This window comes from Corapipo altera, unplaced genomic scaffold, assembly GCF_003945725.1.
Source record: "Corapipo altera isolate COAL_440 unplaced genomic scaffold, ASM394572v1 0, whole genome shotgun sequence".
NCBI lineage: Eukaryota > Metazoa > Chordata > Aves > Passeriformes > Pipridae > Corapipo > Corapipo altera.
The window spans coordinates 74,448,703-74,470,266 of NW_020884872.1; the positions used below are offsets into that span (position 1 = coordinate 74,448,703).

Below are 21,564 nucleotides of genomic sequence, written 5' to 3' on the forward strand. Positions count from 1 at the left end.
GAAGTTTAAATAAGGGATTAATTTTTCAATAAGTGACTAATAGTTTAACACTAGTGCTTTAAACTGATATAGTTTTAAACTGGATACAGTTTGTGACAGTTTTAAGATCAAGACAGTGAGAGGCACTGCTCATCATGATGAGTGCAGGGCTGTGCTTGTCCAGATATCTCAGTGTCCACATGTGCTTTTGGCTGCAGACCGTTTTAAGGACTTTCTGGATTAGGCCTTGAGGTCTGGCAGAATGCAGCTGTTGTCCAGCCATTGTGTATCCCTGATTTTAGACAACAAAATCTCTGCCAGATGACAGTCTGGCCAAGCAGTTTGGGCAGCAGCATACCTGAGGAAATCACAGACCAACTTGTTCAGACTGCTCTGTGATCATTTATCTTGTGTAAACAAGCAGAAGGGCTCTAATGATGTGAAGGCTGATATGCAGCCTCTGGTGCTCTCACCTCTGACAAGGGTCAGCATTAAATACACATTGAACACTCTCCCCAGGCTGATACATATTGCTTCTCTTGGTCCAGCTGCTTCCTCGTGTACAAAGCTGCTGGTGAGGAATTGTAATCATATCATGGGAGTAACAGTCTGTCTTTAGATCTCTTTTGTGCCAATGTCTTAGGTGTTTGAGTACCAGGGGCTAGATCCAATAAGGGATAATAAGCCTCAAGGGCAAGACATGATAATAATTTCAGTACCTGAATCTAAACCCATGATTGAAAAAACATCGTCTCAGAGGCTTCCTGATCTCTCAAGTGCCTCTGTTCTTTAGACACTCTCCTGCTGACCAGAGCTCCCAAACACCTGGAGTTGTGCTTTCACACGTCCCAGTACAGCATGATTGCTGGCAGCACTGAACAGGTAACTACCATCATAAGGTGTAGGGATATTGGAAATCCTCTAATAGCTTTTTTCCACAGCTCAGATCACTGGCAGCATAGGAACCTCTGACTAACATACCTGAGTAGCTATGTAAAAAACTTGTTGAATAGATAGGCAGATAGTTACAGAGTGTGAAACAGGTGCATGTGGCTGCACGGCTATTCATAAGGAATCTGGGTCATTATGCTTGCAATAGCTGGCAACAGCAGGTATATCAAGTAATCTCTTCTCTGTAATAGGATAATTCCTGTGTTGTAGTATTAGTATTAAAATATAGTTTAAAGCCCTTGAGGCAAACCAAAGCCAGATTTGTTCCTGTTATGGCTGGGACAGGTGAAGTGACAGTCCTGTCTTCCATATGACACCCATATTGGTCATCCCTCTTAAAGAAGTGATCCTTAAAAACTTGAGCCAGTACAAGGGCTGGGCAGATTCTCTCTTCACGTCTGTGGTGGGGCTTTGTGAAGTTCATCCCACAGTGTCCCACAGTTCACAGAATCACAGAATCATAGGATGGCTTGTGTCGGAAGGGCCCTTGATGATCATCTAGTTCTAACCTTCCTGCTGTGGACAGAGACACCTTCCACTAGACCAGCTTGCTCAGGGCCCCAGTCCAACCCAGCCTTGAGTGCTTCCAGGGATAGGGCATCCACAACTTCTCTGGGCAACCTGTTCCAGTGCCTTACCACCCTCCTAGGAAATAATTTCAACTAATTATTCAACTAATAATTTCAACTAATTGAAACCTACCCTCTTCCAGCTGGAAGCCATTCCCTTTTGTCCTGTCACTACATGACCTCATAAATAGTCTCTCTTCATCTTTCTTGTAGGCTCCCTTCAGGTACTGGAAGGCTGCAATTAGGTCACCCCACAGCCTTCTCTTTTCTAGGACGAACAATTCCAATTCTCTCTTGTAGGAGAGGTGCTCCCTCCCTCTTATCATCTTGGTAGCCCTCCTACGGACTTGTTCCAACTGGTCCATGTCCTTCCTGTGCAGAGGACTTCAGAGCTGGATGCAGTACTCCAAGTGGGGTCTCATAAGAGCAGAGTAGAGGAGCAGAATCCCCTCCCTTGCCATGCTGGCCATGCTGCTTTTGATGCAGCCCAGGATAATACAATTGGCTTTTTGAGCTGAGTGCACATTGCTGACTCATGTCAATCTCTCATCCATGAGATCCCCCAAGTCTTTCTCCCTGGGGCTGCTCTCAGTGCTTCATCCCTCAGCCTGTATTGATATACTGTGGGTTGCCCTGACCCAGGTGCAGTACCTTGCCCTTGTTAAATCCCATGAGATTCCCTTGGGCCCACTTCTCAACCTTGTCCAGGTCCCTCTGGATGGCATCCCCTCCTTCAGGTTTGTCAACTGAACCACTCAGCTTGGTGTCATCTGCAAATTTGCTGAGGGTGCACTTGATCCCTTTGTCTGTGTCATTAATGAAGATATTAAATAATGCTGGTTCCAATACAGACCCCTGAGGGACACCACTTGTCGCTGTGTCCATTGTGACTCTGAGGGGTTGACCACTGCCTTCTGGATGCGACCATCCAATTTCTAATCCATCTGACAGTCCACCCATCAAATCCATCACTTCAGTTTACAGAGAAGGATGTTGTGGAGGACCATGTCAAAGGCTTTACAGAAGTCCACTGACCCTGAGATTAGCTCAGTTGGTTAGAGCATGGTGCCAATAGCAGCGAGGTTGTGGGTTTGATCCCCATATGGACCATTCACTTAAGAGTTGGACTTGATGGTCCTTGTGGGTTCCTTCCAACTCAGAATATTCTGTGATCTGTCCTTTCAGTTAGATTACATCCTTAGCTCTTCCCTTGTCCACTGCTGTAATCGCTCCATCGTAGAAGGCCACTAGGTTGGTCAGGCAGGAATTGCCCTTGGTGAAGTCATGTTGCCTGTCTCAAATCACCACCGTGTTCTCAATGTGCCTTAGAATAGTTTCTAGGAGGATTTGTTCCATGATCTTCCCAGGCACAGAGGTGAGTTTGACAGGTTCTTAGTTCCCAGAGTCCTCTTTTCTACCCTTTTTAAAGATGGGTGCAATATTTCCCTTCTTCCACTCACCGGGGACTTCACCTGACTGCCATGACTTTTTGAATGTCATGGTGAGTGGCTTGGAAACTACATCAGCCAATTCCCTCAGGACTCTCGAATGCATCTCATCAGGTTCCATAGATTTATGTCCATCCAGGTTCCTCAGGTAGTCATGAGCCTGATCTTCTCTTGAGTGAGAATCTCTCTTCTCCCCCAGTTCCCATCCTGCTGTCCATCCACTTGAGAGGTGTGGGAAGAGAACCACTGAAGACTGCCATTGAAGACTGAGGCAAAAGGTTTGTTGAGTCCCTCATCCTTCTCCTCATCTGCTGTTACCAGTTTATCAGCATTGTTTATTGGGGGGAACCCCTTCTTTGGTTCCTTTCCTGGCTGACATACCTGTACAAGCCCTTCTTGTTATTCTTTGCGTCCCTTGCCAGGTCCAGTTCCAGCTTCGCCTTGGCCTTCCTCACACCATTCCTACATAAGTGAACTTCCTCTCTATACTGTTCCCAAGTTGCTGTTATGTTTTGGGGATACAGGCAATGCTGGTCAGCAGTGGCTCCAGTGGCAGCTGTAGTTTGCGGAAGGATAAAGCATGGTGAAGGAGCTTATCTTTTAGAGGCAGTACATGCAGCTATTTCTAGGTCACTTTGTGTGTGATTACTTTGTCTATAATCAGCAAGTTTTCTCCTGAAAAAGGGCAGTTAAGGAACAACAGCTAGTGGATTCCAGGTTTGCTTTACCTGGCCACATATTTGAAGTCTTGCACTGTTTTGAATGTATTTTTTATTAAAATTTGTTGCCTAACTGCTGACTACCCAGATGACATGAGCCAAGGAGAAGAAGAGCCTAGCTGAATTACTGCTTGGAAAATGGGAAAATCAGAGTCTAAAGGGGCAGAATGGTTGAGCAATGAGACTTTGAGAGGCTGTGAGCAGCCCTCCTGGTACTGGTATTATCTGATATATGAATGAGGTGACTGACAGGCTGTAAACCCAGGCAGTCACCTAGAAAATGCCATTTCCTGGTTTAAAGGACGTAGTCACACAAGTGCCTTATTCTTACCCATCTACAGCCTGTGTGACAGGTAGCTGCAGACAATAGGGCAGGCAGATACATGCAGGCTCATTAACAACCATACATGATGGTCTCAAGGGACTTCCTAAGATTCCCACACCAATCTTTTCAGTTCATGTGCACATCAGCTTGAAATAACTTGTTTCTGTAGAGATCTGCAGCATGTCCTAGCTATTTTTGGTAACCCAGAGTTCCTGGCTTATTATATGACCTATGCTGAACTCTTGTAATACAGTTTGCAAGAAGATATATGTAAACCCCTTTTGAATAAAAGGTTAGCTTCATCCATGAGGTAAGTCAAAATCAATGGAGTTGAGCTCGGCTTTTAAATGTCCCGATTGTAATTAAGTGGGATTAAATGTCCCAATTGCAATTACTGCTTCTCAAAAAAATTAAGGTAGAACAGAAACCTTATCCCTTCAGCCTACTAAAATAATACTTGATCCTTCTAATGGGACATGAGTGAACCTGAGATCCTGAAGTGCTTCCCTGTATCCCTCCTCAGACTGGGTAGGAAGAAGGTGTGTTGAAAGTAGCAAAAGTAGCCTGTGCCTCCAGACTTCTTGTAGGCCATGAGAAGCTCAAAAAAGCCCAGACAACAATAGTGAAGAACTGCAGGGCTGGGGTGTTAAGTTTGGGCCTTTTCTTTGCCCTTTGTTTATCCTACCTTTTTCCTTTTTTTTTTTCTTTATTATTTTTCTTTTTTTCCCCCCAAAGGTTGCTTTTTTGGTTAATCATTTTTTTTGAGTTTTTCTGTTTGCCTGAACAATGAAATCTCTGTTTGGATAGACAGTGCCTGGATTGCATTTCCCTGGTGCAACTGGGAAACTGAGTAACTCAAGGTGTTGCTACTATGTCAGTCAGTAAAAATGAGGGGGGGCTGCAGTGGTGAACAGAGGAACAATTATTCCAAAGGCCAAAAAACTTTTATTGATTTCTGCATGTGCATATGTCATCTCCTAAACCTCCCCCTTGCTCAAGGGGACTTGAACCAAAACCCCTTGAACTTGTTGATTACTGTAAGAGCTATATAGCAGAACTGGAGGACACCCACACTGCAAGAGCTTTTCAATAGGGTTTAAATAACTTGCACTAATTTATTTTCTGGTGGGAACAGGCAAAATATGACCAAAATGTGTGGTGCTAATTTATACCAATAGAGAATTTTACCCTTGTGCTAAATTTTCAGAATAAACACCTTGCAGCTGTTTGTTAAAATAAAACAAAAAGCCTTGGAAGCAAACCAAACCACAAGCGTGTTTCCTGTCTCCAGCCTCCACGCTGTAGTGCATATTTGCTCTGCGGAGAATATTGTCCTTTTGGCTATGTAAAAATTATTTAAGTGGAGCTTGTTTTCAGTTAAGCTGCCAAGCTTCCATCCTGAAATGTGCAAGGATTTTGTTTTAACGATGCATTTTACCCTACAGCTATGTGGTATTTTACTGCTAGACTACAGAAGAGTAATACAGTTACATGCCTCGACACCTGGAACATTTAGTGTTAATCATGTTATTCATCATAATAATTTTTATTATATTTAATAAGATTTTGATATCATGCAGAGATTATACAAAACAATTTTTAGAATCCTATTATAATCGAAGTTGGAATATTTTTTTCAATGTGTATAGCATTAAAATGAGTACATCAGGTTTTAGGAGCAGAGGAGTGGTATCCAATTTCCTAAATATAAATGATGTGTAAAATATAGATAAACTGATTTCTGCCCTAAAATGTAAATTTGTCTATTTATCTGAGTAAAACTTGCTCCTAATTAATATTTATCTTCCTTCCATTGTTCAGGCTTGTGCTTGCCCTGCTAGTGCTGGAGAGAGGGTTGCAGCACATTTTGGTCCACAGTCTCTGTGACCCTGTTGGGACTCACTGCTTGGTCTTGGGTGCAGTATTTTCCACTGTATCTTTCTGAGGTCCAGCTACTTGCACAGAGAAAGTGAGGACAGCCCTGCACTAGAGGCTGTGAACTGAAGCCAACGCATGCTTCAGGGCAGAGAGGTCTCTGTGAGATACACTGACCATAAGGAAAAATGTAGGGGTAAGGGGTGACTGCCTTGGGTTTGTTCAAATACATTACTTGGAAAAAAGAAGTTGCAACCAGTAAAGAACACTTATAAAGCAGAAGCAGGCATTTTAAAAGTTAGTAACTAATGCTCTTTGAAAAACCAACTTACCTCATGGTACAAAAGCTACTGTACGCACAACAGTGATGGCCTAGGGGACTTTAACAGAGTGCTGCAGAAAATAGACTTGCTATTTCTGGAATGCTGCACTGTTTTCATAAAGTGCTTCTTCAACTGCATAAGATTTACCATAGATAACAGCAAGCAAACATGCCCAGCATCCTCAGAACGAAGCTCCCTTGGCATAGCAGGGATCAATTGACAGCAGATTTTCAGAAACAGGTTGGCAGCCCATGTGATTAAGACAGCTTTATGCTTGTCTATTCAAGTCTCCTCTATAAATAGTCGGTATAGGTTTACAATTGCATACTAACTTTGTGTTGGCCCATATCTTACCTACCACCTTCCTGGAACATGCTCCTATACTCCAAGCTTATACTTTTTTTGCTTGCTTCCACCCTCTAGGTATAGTTATTATTTATTACAATAAAGTGCCATATAAACTTACATTAAATGCATATTCTGGATGATGAGGACTTGAAATGGGCAGATCCTGAGCATGTGGGTGACTCACTGAGGGCACTCACTGGCCATGTTTGGGAGGCAGTGACAGAAAGGAGTAGTTAGCACCTTTAAAAATGCACAGGATCTTTATATATATGTATATATAAATATCTGCCAGTCTAAGTAGGGCTCTGAGCTGCATATTGCTCTGTGTGGGTGAGCCTTGTCTGCATGTTGCCTAGTTTATGGTGAAAGGAGCTCTGAATGCCTGTTCATGAAGCCAACGGGGCTTTGCATGGTCATGCTGAACAGGTAGTGGGGATGGAGCAGGCTGGACTGAGCAAGTCATGGGAAATGGGCATGACTGTTGGCATCCCTATTTTCAGCTCCTTACTCCATCTATAGAGGATTTGTGAGTTTGTGCCAAGCCAGAAGCCATGTCACAAGAACATCTCGAGCTAGATAGCATTAATGTGCAGAGCCATGTAGTATTTCCGTTTCTGCCCTTTTCCATCTACAGCTGGTTTGAGCAAAGGATTAGGAACCTACACGGGGCTTTGCTTGTTCCTCAGCTGTTTTTCAAAGATGAAGTCCCTTGCTGATAAATTTTGGAGGTAGGACTGCTGTGTGAAATGCAGTTGTAGCCTCCTTTCTCTTCACAGCCCTTCTAGCATGGGGACTGAATCTTCAAGCCATATGCTTTAACAAGCTGGAAACATGATAGAGGCTAAATTAATTGGGAGCATGAACAGGACCATCTCCGTTGTCTTGTGTTCAGTCCCAAGCACAGACAGTTCTTTTGAGTGTACAAGAAAAGATCTTCTTTCATTTTGTTTTTCACTCTTCTTTTTGCGTACAGAACATGATGTTCTGTTTTGTGTGATGATTTTGTCAAAATCTGTGGTGATTTAGTCAAGTTGGCTAGAATATAGTGCAAGTCACATCCAAGTTATCATTTATAATGAAGTTTGATATATGTCAAAGTCCTGACAGTCTTAACATTGCACTGTGGTGCACTGTAAGTAGCTCTTCAAGGCAGATCAGTACTCACTGCTGTGTTAGGGGTTTGGGAGTTTTTTTTCATCTTATCTCATCTTATTTGGTGAGCTCTTGCACACCACATTGGAGCTCTTTGCTTTTGGTTGGTTGAAGAATTGTTCTCAGTACTTTATTTAGTTAAGCATCTTGAATGCAAAACACCCTCTAGCCGTGCAATATGGGTAATATGTGTTAAAGGATTTCCAGCTGTAAACCATCTTGGCTTCCAAGCTCCAGTTAGCAGGACCTGCCTCATTAGCAAATATATGAAGCAAGCATCTATTAAGCTGTTATTGAAGTTCCTTCTCACAGGACTTTTAGGAGCTTAAGGATCTGAGTAGGAGGCACAGGAAAAAAGTGCAAATATTGTTACTTGATTTCCAATATAAGCTCTATTAAGAAAATGGAGGAACTTACCTTCTAGATCTGGCTTGCTTTTGGGGATGTCTCTAATGGTCACAAATCACACGTTGTCCCTGACTGATAATCCATTTTGGCAAAAATCCATGATGTGGGCTTAACTGTAGACGTTTCTTACTGTGCAGATAGCTGCTGTTTCACTAGCCTTGAAAGGATGTGAGTAGCTCCTGCTTCTCTCAGTGGGTTGCTGTAGCCCAAAGCTGCAACTCAGTGATGGTAAAGTGAATGCTTTACTGAGAGACACTAAGGTTGAATATTCATTGACTTTATTATTCCTAAAAGATACATTGCACATTTTTTAGAACCATTCAAAAGTGGCCTTTGAGATATAGAAAATAAGTTCTGTTGTCTCTGAACACGGTGAGGAGGGTTGGCAGAGGTTCTGCTTGGTGACCTTTCTAGCCTTTAGCCAAGAAAAGGTTAGATTTATGCTGCAAGCTCTATGTGTGTAGGCACATTCTCTTCAACATCATCATAAATGAGTTGGATGCAGGACTCGAAGGTACACTGAGTAAGTTTGTCAATGACACTAAATTAGGAGAAGCTGTTGACTCCCTTGAAGGCAGGGGGGCCTGCAAGGGCTGGGCAATCACCAACCACATAAAGTTCAATGAGGGAAAGTGCTGGATTCTGCACCTGGGACGGGGCAACCCCAGATGTATGTACAGACTGGGGAATGAGGGGCTGGAGAGCAAAACTGTGGAAAGGGACTTGGGGGTCCTGGTTGATGGCAAGTTGGATATGAGTCAGCAGTGCCCTGGGAACCAGGAGGACCAACTGTGTCCTGGGGGACACAGTAGTGTGGCCAGCATGTCGAGGGAGGTGATTCTGCCCCTCTACTCTCCTCTGGTGAGACTCCACATGAAGTTCTGTGTCCAGCTCTGGGGTCCTCTGTACAGAAAGCACACAAACCTGTTGGACTGGGTCCAGAGGAGAGCCATGAAGATGATTAGACTGAAACACCTCTCCTGTGAGGAAAGGCTGAGAGAATTGGAACTGTTCAGCATGGAGAAGAGAAAGCTCCCGGAAGACCTTAGAGCAGTACCTAAAGGTGGCGTATAAGAAAGGTTGCCTTGAGAGGTGTTAAGAGCCCCATGCTTGGAAAGATTCAAGGTCAGGTTGGTCAGTGCTCTGAGCAATCTGATGTGCTTGAAGATGTCCCTGCTCATTGTAGGGGGATGGGACTAGATGGCCTTTAAAGGTCAATTCCAACCCAAACTATTCTATGACTCTATGATTTGATTATCCTCCTGAGTCCCTTTCAACTCAGGATATTCTATGATTCTATGATTGATTCTGTGAAAATTGGAAAGAGCTTCTGCCCTTACTCAGGCTTCAGCACAGCTGGAGGCACGCAGTAGTTTTGCTTACAGAACACATGTGTGAAATTAATAAAGGCTATGTTGTTCACTGTAGGAGGAATTTGAAAGGTATTATGTATGTGTGTTTGACAGACCAAGTGCAGCCTCTCACGTGGCTGGGCTGACTCAGGTTTCAGCCTTTTGAATAGCTGCCATTTTACTACTCTGCTACTGAAAAGGTGGATTTCTCACCTACCTCTTGTGAAGGACTTCAGAGGTTAAAAAGCAAAATGGCATTTTATTTCAATAGGTATCAGTCATGGGGAGAGTGTTGGTGCTGCGTCATAAGAGGAAATCGACTTCTGTCACTGCAGTGATATCATCAGCGGAGAGAAGTTCTGGTACAGAACAATAAATAAAAACAATGGAGTGAGGTTTAGGATGGAGCATGAGCAGTCTCTGAGAGGGATGTCTTACAGCCGAGATACCTGCAATAGCTCATTCCAGCTGAGCCACCTCGGAACAGATTGTTCCCTTGAGGCATCTTATAGCTTAATCTAAATCATAGATAGGCTGAAGTAATCATCAACTGAAATCAGGGGAAAGCTTCCCATTGGCATAAATGACATTTGGATCATGGATTTAGTAACCACTTAATGTGGGCTGTTAAACTCTCCTTAGGAAAGTATGATTTCTTTCATTGTTTTCACTACAAACAGATAATAAAGCTGACATCTCCATTAACACCAAGAATAAACATTTTGTAGGTCATGCTGTTTAGGTATCAGTTTTATTGGAAACCCCAAGGAAGCTCTGCAGGGGAAAAAAAGAAGTAATTTTTGTGCTTTATGGCTTTTGGTAAATACAGGATCGATGAAGTGAGCATTGATGTGTTTGCTTTCACACTGAATGCAGCTGGAATGTGGTTTTCAGTGTTTGGCTGACTAGTGTGGAATTCAATTTCATATATTTCACCTACAAAACTGAAGAGTTCTTTTAAATCATAGTGTCTTTTGAATAGGCACAAAATGTCTATTTTGATTAATTTGAAAAATAACAGGTGCAAAAATTTTCCTTCTGGAAAAGCCAGGAGAGAAATCTTCAATTATCTTTACACTAATTTTAGCCAGTACAGTGATTTTATTTTTTTTCTGAATAAGTCAAGAATATTTTGTAGATATCCTCAAACTACAAGAGTTTCTCCTTAGTTAAAATCCCACATAACAATTTCAGTCTTCCAAAATAGTATTTTAGGAAAAACTGTCCACTTAAGACTAGCATTTTACAATGGCAATGCCATCAAAACATCAGTGTCAGCCTTGCTTCTACACAAAATGGAACATGACTGATTGCTGGCTGTGCAGGATCCCTGTCTATCCCCATTATTCAGGAATCAGTTTACAGTTCCTTCTTAACAAACCTGAGTGATGGCTTTTTTTCCTACCAAACTGGAAAGATGTTACTTTGTGGGATTTTTACATGTGTTAATCATAAAGTGACTTTTAGGGAAATATAGCGAAGGCAGAGAGAGCCCTGTATCACTGACTTATTTTTTAATTATATCACAAATCACATTGACTTAAGTACAGAGTTTTGCCTAACTCTGTTAAAAGGAATTTTCAAAGAATCAGTATTTGTGTACTTAGCACTTTTGCAAAACTAGACTCGTTTAGTGGCCAGAAAAATCATTGAGCCAGTAAAAACTGAACTGCAGAAATACCTCTCTCTCACATGCCCAAGGATATTGCTGATCTGCATTTTCTTCAATGTAACAATACTTGGTTTCATTCATGTCTTGTAACAATGGAACATTAATTGAGAGGATCAAAAGCATGCTTTCCAAACAACATTTTTGGCACTGCTGACATGAATTTCCTCCATGTTTCTTGTTCCTGAGGCCTTAAAAGATTCTGGATGAATTAATGGCTTTGATTTTTTTTTCCACTTTGTTTCTGGGGAAGAAAATTATTTTTTTTTTAAATAAGGCTTATCAGGTAAACCCTAATATTAGAGTATGTAAGAGTGCTTTAGAGTTCAGATGACAGATGTGCTTAAAAGGCACTGGGTCAAAATGCAGTTCAGTTTGCTTGACCCTACTGGCATTACTAAACCTACTACACCTTCATTTGCATACCTATATGAAAAAGATTTTGCTTAGTTTAATTTGAGAGGTTCCTGGGCTTACAAATCAGGATGTAGAAAATACACAAACAGGAATAATCAAACAGAGTTGCGTATATGGAGACAGCAAAACCTGACCCTATGATTTTAAGAGTGCTTCTGCTAACTTGGTTACAGCAGTGTAACATGGAGAGGGCTTTCCTAGCTGTTGTTGGTACTGGGTTCAAATACAAGTGACTATATCACTGCCTTAATCTTTGAGGTAAGGACCATGGATGGCTTTCACGCAGGTCAATTCATCATCATTCCTGATTTCTGCTTAAGTTTCTGGGCCAAGTCCTGCTAAGGAGTTAATGAAATGGAGTCCCGGTTGCCTAACACTCACCAGTGAACTGGTGAATTGGCAAATTCCCATCCCATGGAAGTGGAAGGGTAGAAGAGGTGCTTGTTGTTCCCCTAATTCCTGTTGCTGGCCACACAGCATATATCACTGTTGTACAGTGATACATGCTCCTTTCCAAAACTCCTTTCTCTGCTTTAACCTCCACACTCCTAAACATCCCTTCTGCTTCTTTCTCTCTCCCCTGAAGGGGTATGTAATGAAAGACATGATTAAGACATAGTTTAAGACAAAATAAGTTGAGGAATTCTTTCAAAAATTCAGATTCCCAGCCAGAAAGGGGAATGCAAGGCTCTCCCCAGCAGGCAGAGATCCTCACCAGCTCCTTACACATCAGTGAAAGTGTGTCCTGCTAATGTAGGCCAGTCTAGGAGCTTATCCTTTCTCTCCCAGCTGTCAGGTTTTCCTAAATAATATCCTTCATAATCCAGCCACAAGTATCAAGGAGAGGAGGGTTGTGGGTCATCTAGGCTCTAAGAGAGGTACAAGAAGGTTTATGACCTTCCTTGAAGGTTTTCTCTGCTCACTCTTGTTTTCTTTCATTTCCCTCCTATTTAGTTTTGTGACTTTCACTGTATGAGCTCCATTTCTTCTCCCAGCAGTCATTAGGTGTTTGTCATTCATTCCAATGGGGCGAGGAATAAACTAGAATTGCAAAGCTGTTCACTGCAGCCTGTCCTTGCCAAGCTGATCCCGCCAAGTGTTAGCTTATTTTTTTTTAAAAAAAGAAAAAATAATACATTTTAATAAAAATGGAACTGATCCATTTTACCAAAGGGAAATAGTTGACTTGGAGGCATCTCTAGGGAGAGCAAATAACTGGAAAGCTGGATTTTAAAATCATGAGTAAAGATACTGATGGGTCCTGGTTTTAATCCAGAAATTCATTATTTAAGGTCCACCGGAGTGTAGGAGACCCAGGTTCAGTTCTTGCACTTTTCTGTAAGAATTGGAAACCGTGTCTCTGGCTTTGAAAGGGAGAGCCTGACCTGCAACAAGCATCTAGTGAGCCCTAGAGAAGGAGTGTCATCCTCTCAGACCCTCACATTCATTCGGTTCAGCTCCATATAAATAGTCATTTGTTAGAGCCAGACTCAGAAATGAGGGATATCCCGTTTGGGTGTGTGAGCTGACCATCATGCTAGGGAAACTCTATTTCTGCTTCAATAACTATTCCACTTCTTTATGGAGAACAGAAGGGGTTGAGAGAATCATGTCTCCACCTTGGGCTATAAACTCTGCAATACCTCCTTAGAAAAGATCAGTGTCTTCCAGGAGACAGTCTGATTTTTTTCCCTATAGACTTGGGTTTGGATTACCCAGCAGCCTTAGACAAGCATAGCTCTGGTCACACAACCAAAACCTGCAACAGGAGCTTACTTCAATGTTTGTGGATTTTATACTGGGAGAGAGAAAGGCCGAGCAGCCTTATCTCATATTGCATGTAGTACATGGTCTATCTCTAGCAAGGTTCGATTACACCTTGTGTTTGTCCTTAGTTGGAATACTTTCTATAAATCACTTTTAACCCTGAATATGAGTCCTATTCTGAGCAAGGTGGTTGTGCAGTTATCTGTTCATCATGCATATGTCTCCTCTCTTTTTGGAGAGCCTACAGAAGGTGAAGTATTTTGTCTAAGACTTCAATACAAATGTCTAAATTATTGTCCCTTGCTAAATGCTAGATGTGGTTAGGCTGTAAAAGATTCAGTGAAGACAGTCCCTAATAGATTTTCTGTCAGAATCTGACTGCTGAATTATCCTCTTAGTCCCTTTCACCTTTCACTGAAATGTGGTCAAATAAATTGCCTTTTGGCAGCAGATATGGGAATTCACTGCCTGGTTCTCAATTTACGGGCAACTGGCTGATTTGATTTTCTTTATCCCATTTATTTCATTTCCTTTTTCAGGGAAGGCTGCTTGTCCCCCATCAGCCCGGAGGCATGGCCTCTTGTGCAGTCTTTCATATGTCACAACCGAACGTTCATCCTGGATGGCCATGTGCAGCTGAAGACAAGTCTGCAAACCCAGGAGCGACACCTTTTTCTCTTCACAGACATTCTGGTTGTTGCCAAGTCCAAGTGAGTATGGCCCGTAGCCATAGAGGAATTCCAGGATGCAACATTTTAAGGAAGTATCAGATGTTCTTTGATGTATTGCTTGCATTGAGTAATCTTCTCTGCTCTGGGAGTGCACCGTCACAGAAAAGACTCACTGGTGCTCAGCTATGTCCATTGTGCTACCTTCAACTTGTCATGTTTTAGACAGGGCATCTTCAGTCCCATGGGATGTGCATAACACCATTGGTGGGGTTAGAGGTCTTAACCCTTACCTGGAAGCTGCTTCGGATACACACCAGTGATGAGCAGCTGTAAGAAAACAGAGATTGCAGATGGCATTACAGTGTATGTCTCTGCAGTTTGTCCTGTGCATGGGGAAGGGGAGGCGATGCTGGGCAGTCTGGGTAGTGTTCATGTGTAATCAGGCTTGCTGCTGAGCTCTGATTATTCACTCTACCATTCACAATTAAGTCACATTTACAAGCTGTGTCTAGCATGCCAGCTTCATGCAGCATTTGTGGTTTAAGGCAGTTTTAGAGGGTGCTTTCACTTGTTGTTATGGGTTATGGGGAAATAATAATAAAAAATCCTGATGTAGCTTCACTTTCTGTAAGGCACTGTGTTGTGGTTTCACAGGGTGGGCAATCTCAATATGAATCCTGGGCTTTTGCAATGTGTCATTTCGCTTAAGCAATTGTTTCAGGGGCTTCTGGGAAAAGCCAGAAGAAATCTGTGTTTTCTGTAGAAATCTGAGCCATGTCTGTTTGAATCACACATGGTAAACATAACCCTCCCAGCTGAACTCCCTCACTTGATGTGGTGTGACAACACAGAGGATGTTTTACACAAAACATGTTCTACTATGGGTGGGTGGTGAACGTAAGGATATTTAGGGGAAATCTTGCTATTCTACCAGCAGTAGCAATAACAACATTGTTACTGTATTGATTTATGTTTGTTGCTTGTTTAGAGTGGAATTCACCTCATCTGATTTCAGCTTTAAAACGTGAACTATTTGCAACTTACCCAGATTTCTAGGCCCCTCTTACAGTCACTGAGGCAAAACCAGCACCTTACTGCAGCAAACTCACCTCTCCTGGGTGAGGAGAGTCAGGTTCTTGGGGGTCTCTCACTCCATACACTGGCTATCCAGCCATAGTTTAGCTCCTAAATTGTAGAAGACTGAAGTCAGAAGGGATAAATCCCTCCCACCCTGGTCAGCATGCTGAGCAGAAGCTATGTTACAGCCCCAAGCTGAGCTGCACATTACTGCAGGTTTGACTGGGTCCCAGTGGGACTATTTGCATAGGAAAGCACTACTCAGTGTAACTGCACAAAAACCTGGTCCCCAGGGAGTAATAATAGCTCTTACAGCATGTGATTTAATGTGGAGCAGAGACTGCAATGTTTGAAAAAGATGGAAGAGAACAAACTGTGCTTTTGCATGTGAAAAAGGAAGGGGGGCAAGTCTTTGCTAGAAATGGTAAAAATAGTATTTTGAGTGATATTACTTCATGTATTTTGAAGATCTAATTGGGATGTTCTTTTTACAGCTGCTCTGTCAGCAATTAAAGCATCAGAGCTGTCACTAATGAATACTACTTAAAAATCAGCATTTTGAAAGCTGTCTTACCAGTGTTGGTTCCTAGAAGGAAGATCTGAGCATGTGTATTGCTCTGTGGCCGTGACTGTTGACTGCTATTGACTTTTTAATAGCCTGGTGCAGAGTCAAAGCAGTCAGACCAGGACAGACTTAATGATGCAGTTGAATCTGACTTAACTTCAGAATTATTCCTTGTGAAGGTGCTAAAATTTTGTAATACTCTTTTTGTCTTAAGTAGTTTTTTGGCTTGAGGCATATGAACCCCTACAGTATCTTCAGTACAGCTCAGTGTTGTGCTCGTGTCAGCTCAGCTGCAGGTAGCCAGTAACTGTACAAAGGGAGCTCATGTATAATTAGTCTTCGTATGATCAGGAAACAGGTACAAGTTTTTCCTAAAGAGAGCAACAAGTATCTTGTGTTCTCTGAGCTTGCTGAGTAAAGTACTGTATAGCACTGAGCTCCTGCTTAAAGACAGCCAATTGGCATTACTCCCATGGAAATTCGTGAGGGGTAAGTCCTCTGCACAACTGGTCCATATATGACTTTGGACAAAGGGCATCTAGGTTCATTTTTTGCTACTTTCTAATAATTTCTGAAATGTAGACTGTTATGTTTTCTGATCGTGCCTTATACCAGCTTATAAAAAACAAGAATAATACTCACATGTTGTGCTCCTCTGCTACCCTGTCCTTCACTGCCTTCATATGGAGATTATGTCACAAATGAATTGATTGAAAGAGTTTTTCTCACTAAATCAAAGTTACGTATGTAAAATATTATATACGCGTTTCTATATATTGATTAGATTTCTTACAGAGAGCATGTGTTTTTATTTGGCAGAGTAAATACTTCAAGGATCTGTCAATTCCATGATGAAGGTTTCTTACGTAAATTTTTGTGTGGAAGGCACAGAGAAATGATTTCCTCTTTCTCCTTTGTAATATACACCTGTGTATATACACATGCCTTTTAAGGTTATTTTCCCAACATGTCTGGACATAGAAATTAATGGTTGAGTGCATACATGGAATTATGGTAACAATCTCACATTAGATCCATTAATGCTTTTGTCAGAGGGTCCTATTAAGGAGATTAGCAAATCCAGTGAGAAGTTAATCTTCCATATGTTATTGGTTGCAAAGTATCCAGTTGCAAGCAAAAGGAACTGCAAGTGCCCTGCATGGAGTGCATCAATACCGACACCATTGGTGTTCATGATTTTTCTGTTGATTTCAGTGGACTTGAGATCTGCCTGATGTTTACAGTAGCGTTTGCTAGGGGACTTCCTTAAAAATATATACAATATTAATTAGATTTTAGTCTGGCCATTTTGAAAACATTCAGTCATGCTGCTTCCTTAGTCAGCAATGATATATTCATTTTTAGAGGTAATGCTCTGGCACTTAAGTAGAAGGCCCACTTATCACAAATACTGAGAACCCATGGATTGCATAAAGGACATGGCAGATAGGGATAAAAATATACTTCAGGCTCTTTAGATGTTAATGAAGGCTACTGTTTCAGTGCCTCTGGAAACCAGGCCACTTGAATACTGATAATAGCTGAAAGCTGTGACTAGGCATGGCAAAAAGGGTAAGAACATACATCAAGCATGATTGGAGAACATCCTTGTGCTTCTGCCAATACCCTGCTGACACCTGCTACTGGCACTGTAGGGATCTGGCTTTAGGAACTGTAAATGTTAAAAAAGTGAAACAGCATGTAGAGTGTTCACTGTACTGGGTAATAGGAAAAAAAAGTTAGGGAGAAGGGGAGGGTCAACAGATTGATTCGGTGGCATAAGACCAGACATCCATTTATTAACATCTACATTAGAATTCACAGCTGTATTTTTTGTAAATCTACGTTTTCAGAGTTCATTCTGTGGTCAGTCAGAATACAGTTAGTTTTGTATTCTTGACAGACCTTACTTGTTGCATCATAAACTAATTTTTAACAAGCATGCTGAAACGTTCTCCTGTACTTTGATTGGGTAGCAGAACATAATATAGTGAAGAGAGGTGAAACGTTCAGCTGATCAGGAAACACCATGATCTTAGTTTAGCTGAACATGGTGTTTAGCTTTTAGTTTAAAAAATACAGGAACTTCACATGGTATTTTATAGTATTTTATGACAATCAAATTGAAGTGTATCTTTTTACCAGATTTGATATACACTGACAGTCCTTCCTTGCTCAACACTGCGAGCATTGCTGCACACCATCTCGCCACACGTGTTAGTACGGTGTCAGCTGGAAACCTCAGACAGTCAGGGTTCAGCTGACTGCAAGTTCACCTATGTCCTCTTGAAAGCCACAAGGTTCAAGTACTTTCGTGTTTCTGACTGTATTAGTTCAGTCTGTTCTAAGTCAAATACCTTGTAAATGAGACTAATCTGAGAGAAGGTAGCCCATGTGTATCAAAGCTCTAGGAAACTGCTTACGTGGCATATTTATTTATAGAGCCCTAATCACCATGGTGTCTAGCACTGTCCCCATCATGTTAGCAACACAGTGGTGAGCTGATATGCTCTTGCTTGCATGTCCCCTCGGTTTCAGGTAGGGAACACTTTTCCTCCAGCCTTTCCCTGCTGGCCCAGGAGAACCATAGCTCAGGTAATTCCGACTGCAAGGCTTGAAGTGAGCAGCTTTTGCAGTGCTACAGAGCTGCACTGACTTTGAGGTTTTACTTGTTTCTCACATAGCACTAGCACTCACCAATCCTACAAAGGAAGGAGACTTATAATGAGAAATTAGGTGGAAGAAAGAGTTGAAATTAAAATATGAAATTGTGTAAATTTGACCCTTATTGTTTAGTAGGATAAAACACAGGAAGGGCCAAATTTTTAAAAATTGGGGAAATTTTGTATCTTCCTTATAGATGAGTGAATATTTTGAGAATGCACAAAGTTCTGGCTCATTCTCCAAGTGATGTGGACCTAAAGCTACTATGCTGCTAGTTCGTGGAGGCTGTATGGTGACCTGTGCTGTAGTTGACACAGATGACAGTTTTCTGCTTGTTCTTTCTTCAAGATTGCTTCATTTGCCCTGACCTAGTTGTCACTACTTAAACTCATCATAGTTTTTGACCCTGGGGCTAAGCAATAGAACTGTATTATAAACTCCTCGATAGCATTAAAGTCACTGAAAGGAGACTCAAGTACAAGTGGCAATCTTTGCCTCATGGTGAGGTTTGGAGAACTCTAGATATGAATGGAAGTTTTCCCCCAAGAAGGGTGATTCCCAGGGATGCCACAAGCAGTCTGTTTATTCCACAAATAAGAGGTCTGTTGATCCCATTCAAATAAGAAATTGATATGTTTTTACATGTAACCCAATAAAACATTGTTTTCTTTAACTGAAGCAGAAGAGTTTCTTCTATCAACTTCAATGCAAGCTTTACATGTGCCTGAAGGAAGAAAAATCTCTAGTTGTTTAATCTGTCTTGCTATGTTTTCATGTGTGTGACTTACCTATGATTTTCTGCCTGCAGGTCACACTCTCATTTCAAACTAAAGTGCCAAGCACGTCTCTGTGAGATGTGGACTGCATTTTGTACAGAAGAAGTCTGTGAAGGCAGCACAGACCCAGAGAGGTCCTTTGTTTTGGGCTGGCCCACCACAAACTGTGTGGCAAATTTCAGGTAAGAATTGAGATATGTTTTATTTACCAAGTTACTTAAATGTTTTTAGGCTGGCAGGTAATGAGACTATCACAGATTCATTTCAACACCAGTGAATGTGGGGCGCAGCAACTTCCTGATTGTTAAACCAATTCCTTCTACTACTGTGAGCAAGTCACCCTCCACACCTCATCTTCTGTCTCCCTGCAAATGGGCAATGGTACTTTCTTATAATTTTAAAAATTGAGAAAATATGTAACTTGGCAAACCACTGTCTGTGCTGCAAACTTGCTCAGTGGAAATTATCTTTTTTTTTTTTTGTATAACTTGATGAACACCTTCACTAATTAATAAGATGAACTACAAATATTAAACAGACAAGCTAATGAAAGGATCAAAGAGACTCTCATAAGACAGTTTTAAACAGAAGAGCATGTGTTGGAAATAACAGGAAACATACAGTGAAATACTGACCTTGTCCTATTTGTCTGTTCAATTTAATTGTGCCAGAGAAAATGTCAAAATTACTCTTAAGGCAGAGTCTCTGAATTTTAATAGAAAGATTTTTCATCTGTCTTCACAGCGTTGACTGTAGTACACATAAGGGCTGTAGAGGTAATTTGAGTGATTAGGCTAATTTTAGTCTCAGCAGGAGGGCTCTGTCGTCACTTTGGAGGAGGGAGGGCACATCCCCCTGAAATCCCAGCTGCTTAACCACGGTAATTTGCCTGAATCTTGGAAAATGCATTTTCTTCTTTATCAACAGAGAGCAAAAGCTGAAGTATCCAGCTTAATTTCTATGTCACATTGTCCTTAGCCAAGGAGAATGCTGTGTACAAACTGCACTCTATTGAGATGGTTGTGCTGTTTATGTTTTTTTACACTTAATAGCCCTGAAACAAAGATGAAATTTTCTATTGATTTTCAGTTGAACTCTTGCCAATAAACATGAGCTTTGATCTAGAGACAGTATGTGATCCTTTATAGATATCAGAAAGTAGTTGAATAGGAAAGCAATAGCCTCAATCAAGAAAGAGTCAGAGATTTTATAGCAGTGAAATTATTTCATGTCTGGAGGTACACTGAAAAATCTAAAATGCCATGGATGAGTCCATAGATGCCTGTCCAACATAACTGAAATAGCCAAAGCAGAGTCATATTTGTAGCATTTACATTTGTAGCATTCCCCTCACAGCATCATTCAGAAGGTTTGTAGTTCCTAAATGCCTTCTCTGAAAATTTGAAGAACTTGATTTACAAAAGCAGCAGTGGGAATAGCAGTTACTCCATCTGGGACAGGATTTAAATCAAGAAAGTTGATGCAAAATTAGGTTAGATTCCTTGAACAGTCCTATTATTAGCTACATTTAACTGGACAGCTTTATATCCTTGAAAGGGTATAAATGAGATAAAGATAAATGAGATAAGCCTTAAAATGTCCAAAGTTAAACCCTACTAAGCACAACGGGCTTATGTGTACTTTGTGATGTGCTGACAAAACAACTAACAAATAAGAAGATAATTAGAATAGTGAAAGTGGAAAGAAGTCTGTGTACCTGAAGAAATACCTTTAAACTTTTGAATTAACCTCTTATTTTAAAGTGCCTTCCTCTTCTATTTGGGCACTAGTTTAAGAAGTCAATGCTTTTCCTGCTGAATTCATTGGTAAAGTTTTGAATTCTGTGACAAAAACTGGTAACTGGGGCTTTTGGTCTTCATGGGCAGGCTTTTCAGTTGACTTTGCAGGGAAGCAGACTTTTCATTCAAATCTGGATAAATCTTTTAGTTTTTGTAGGTATTTATAAAATTCCAGCCAAGAAACAGTCCATTCCACTGTGGTTTGTACGAGGACTATTTTGGTATTAGAATGATGGTTGATTTGTCCCTGCTTTGTTTTAATTTTCAGGTCTGCAGAACAAAAGGAAACATGGCTCTCTTTTTTGCAAAGGTACTTTTTTTGTATTGTCTTTAAAGACATTGAAAAGAGTCCCAGTCTAGACCAGTGGTTCCCAAGCTGTGGTGCCTATGCCATCATGATAGATGAGCTCTTTCCAAGTGCTGTTAAGGAAAAGAAAAATCTTATCTTCTCCCTGCAGAAGATGGTGCATGCCTTTTATGCATCCATCACTGTGCAAGGAGGGAATTGCTTTCCTTGCTCAGCACAAAACCAGAGCAATTCTTAATACACATTGTTCCTTCCCAATGCAGTGTCAGAAGCCTCTGCCTCTGTTGCTCTAGTTGAGCCTGGAGCTCTTTCCATGGTGATGGCAGCTAAGCAAGCCCAGCTCAGGACCTCTGCTCTAACCTCTCTGCTGCTCATGGCCAGCTATATTTTGGTCTTACAGAAC

The 21,564-nt window shown here is 41.4% G+C and overlaps 1 protein-coding gene across 1 annotated transcript in view; it reads left to right on the forward strand.

Moving 5' to 3' along the window:
* The window catches only part of ARHGAP20 (Rho GTPase activating protein 20), a 60,402-nt gene that overhangs the window by 16,125 nt on the left and 22,713 nt on the right, over positions 1-21,564 (forward strand). The window contains 3 exon segments of the mRNA XM_027653119.1: positions 13,842-14,012; positions 19,088-19,237; positions 21,123-21,164. Coding sequence (XP_027508920.1) covers positions 13,842-14,012; positions 19,088-19,237; positions 21,123-21,164 — 363 coding nt within the window.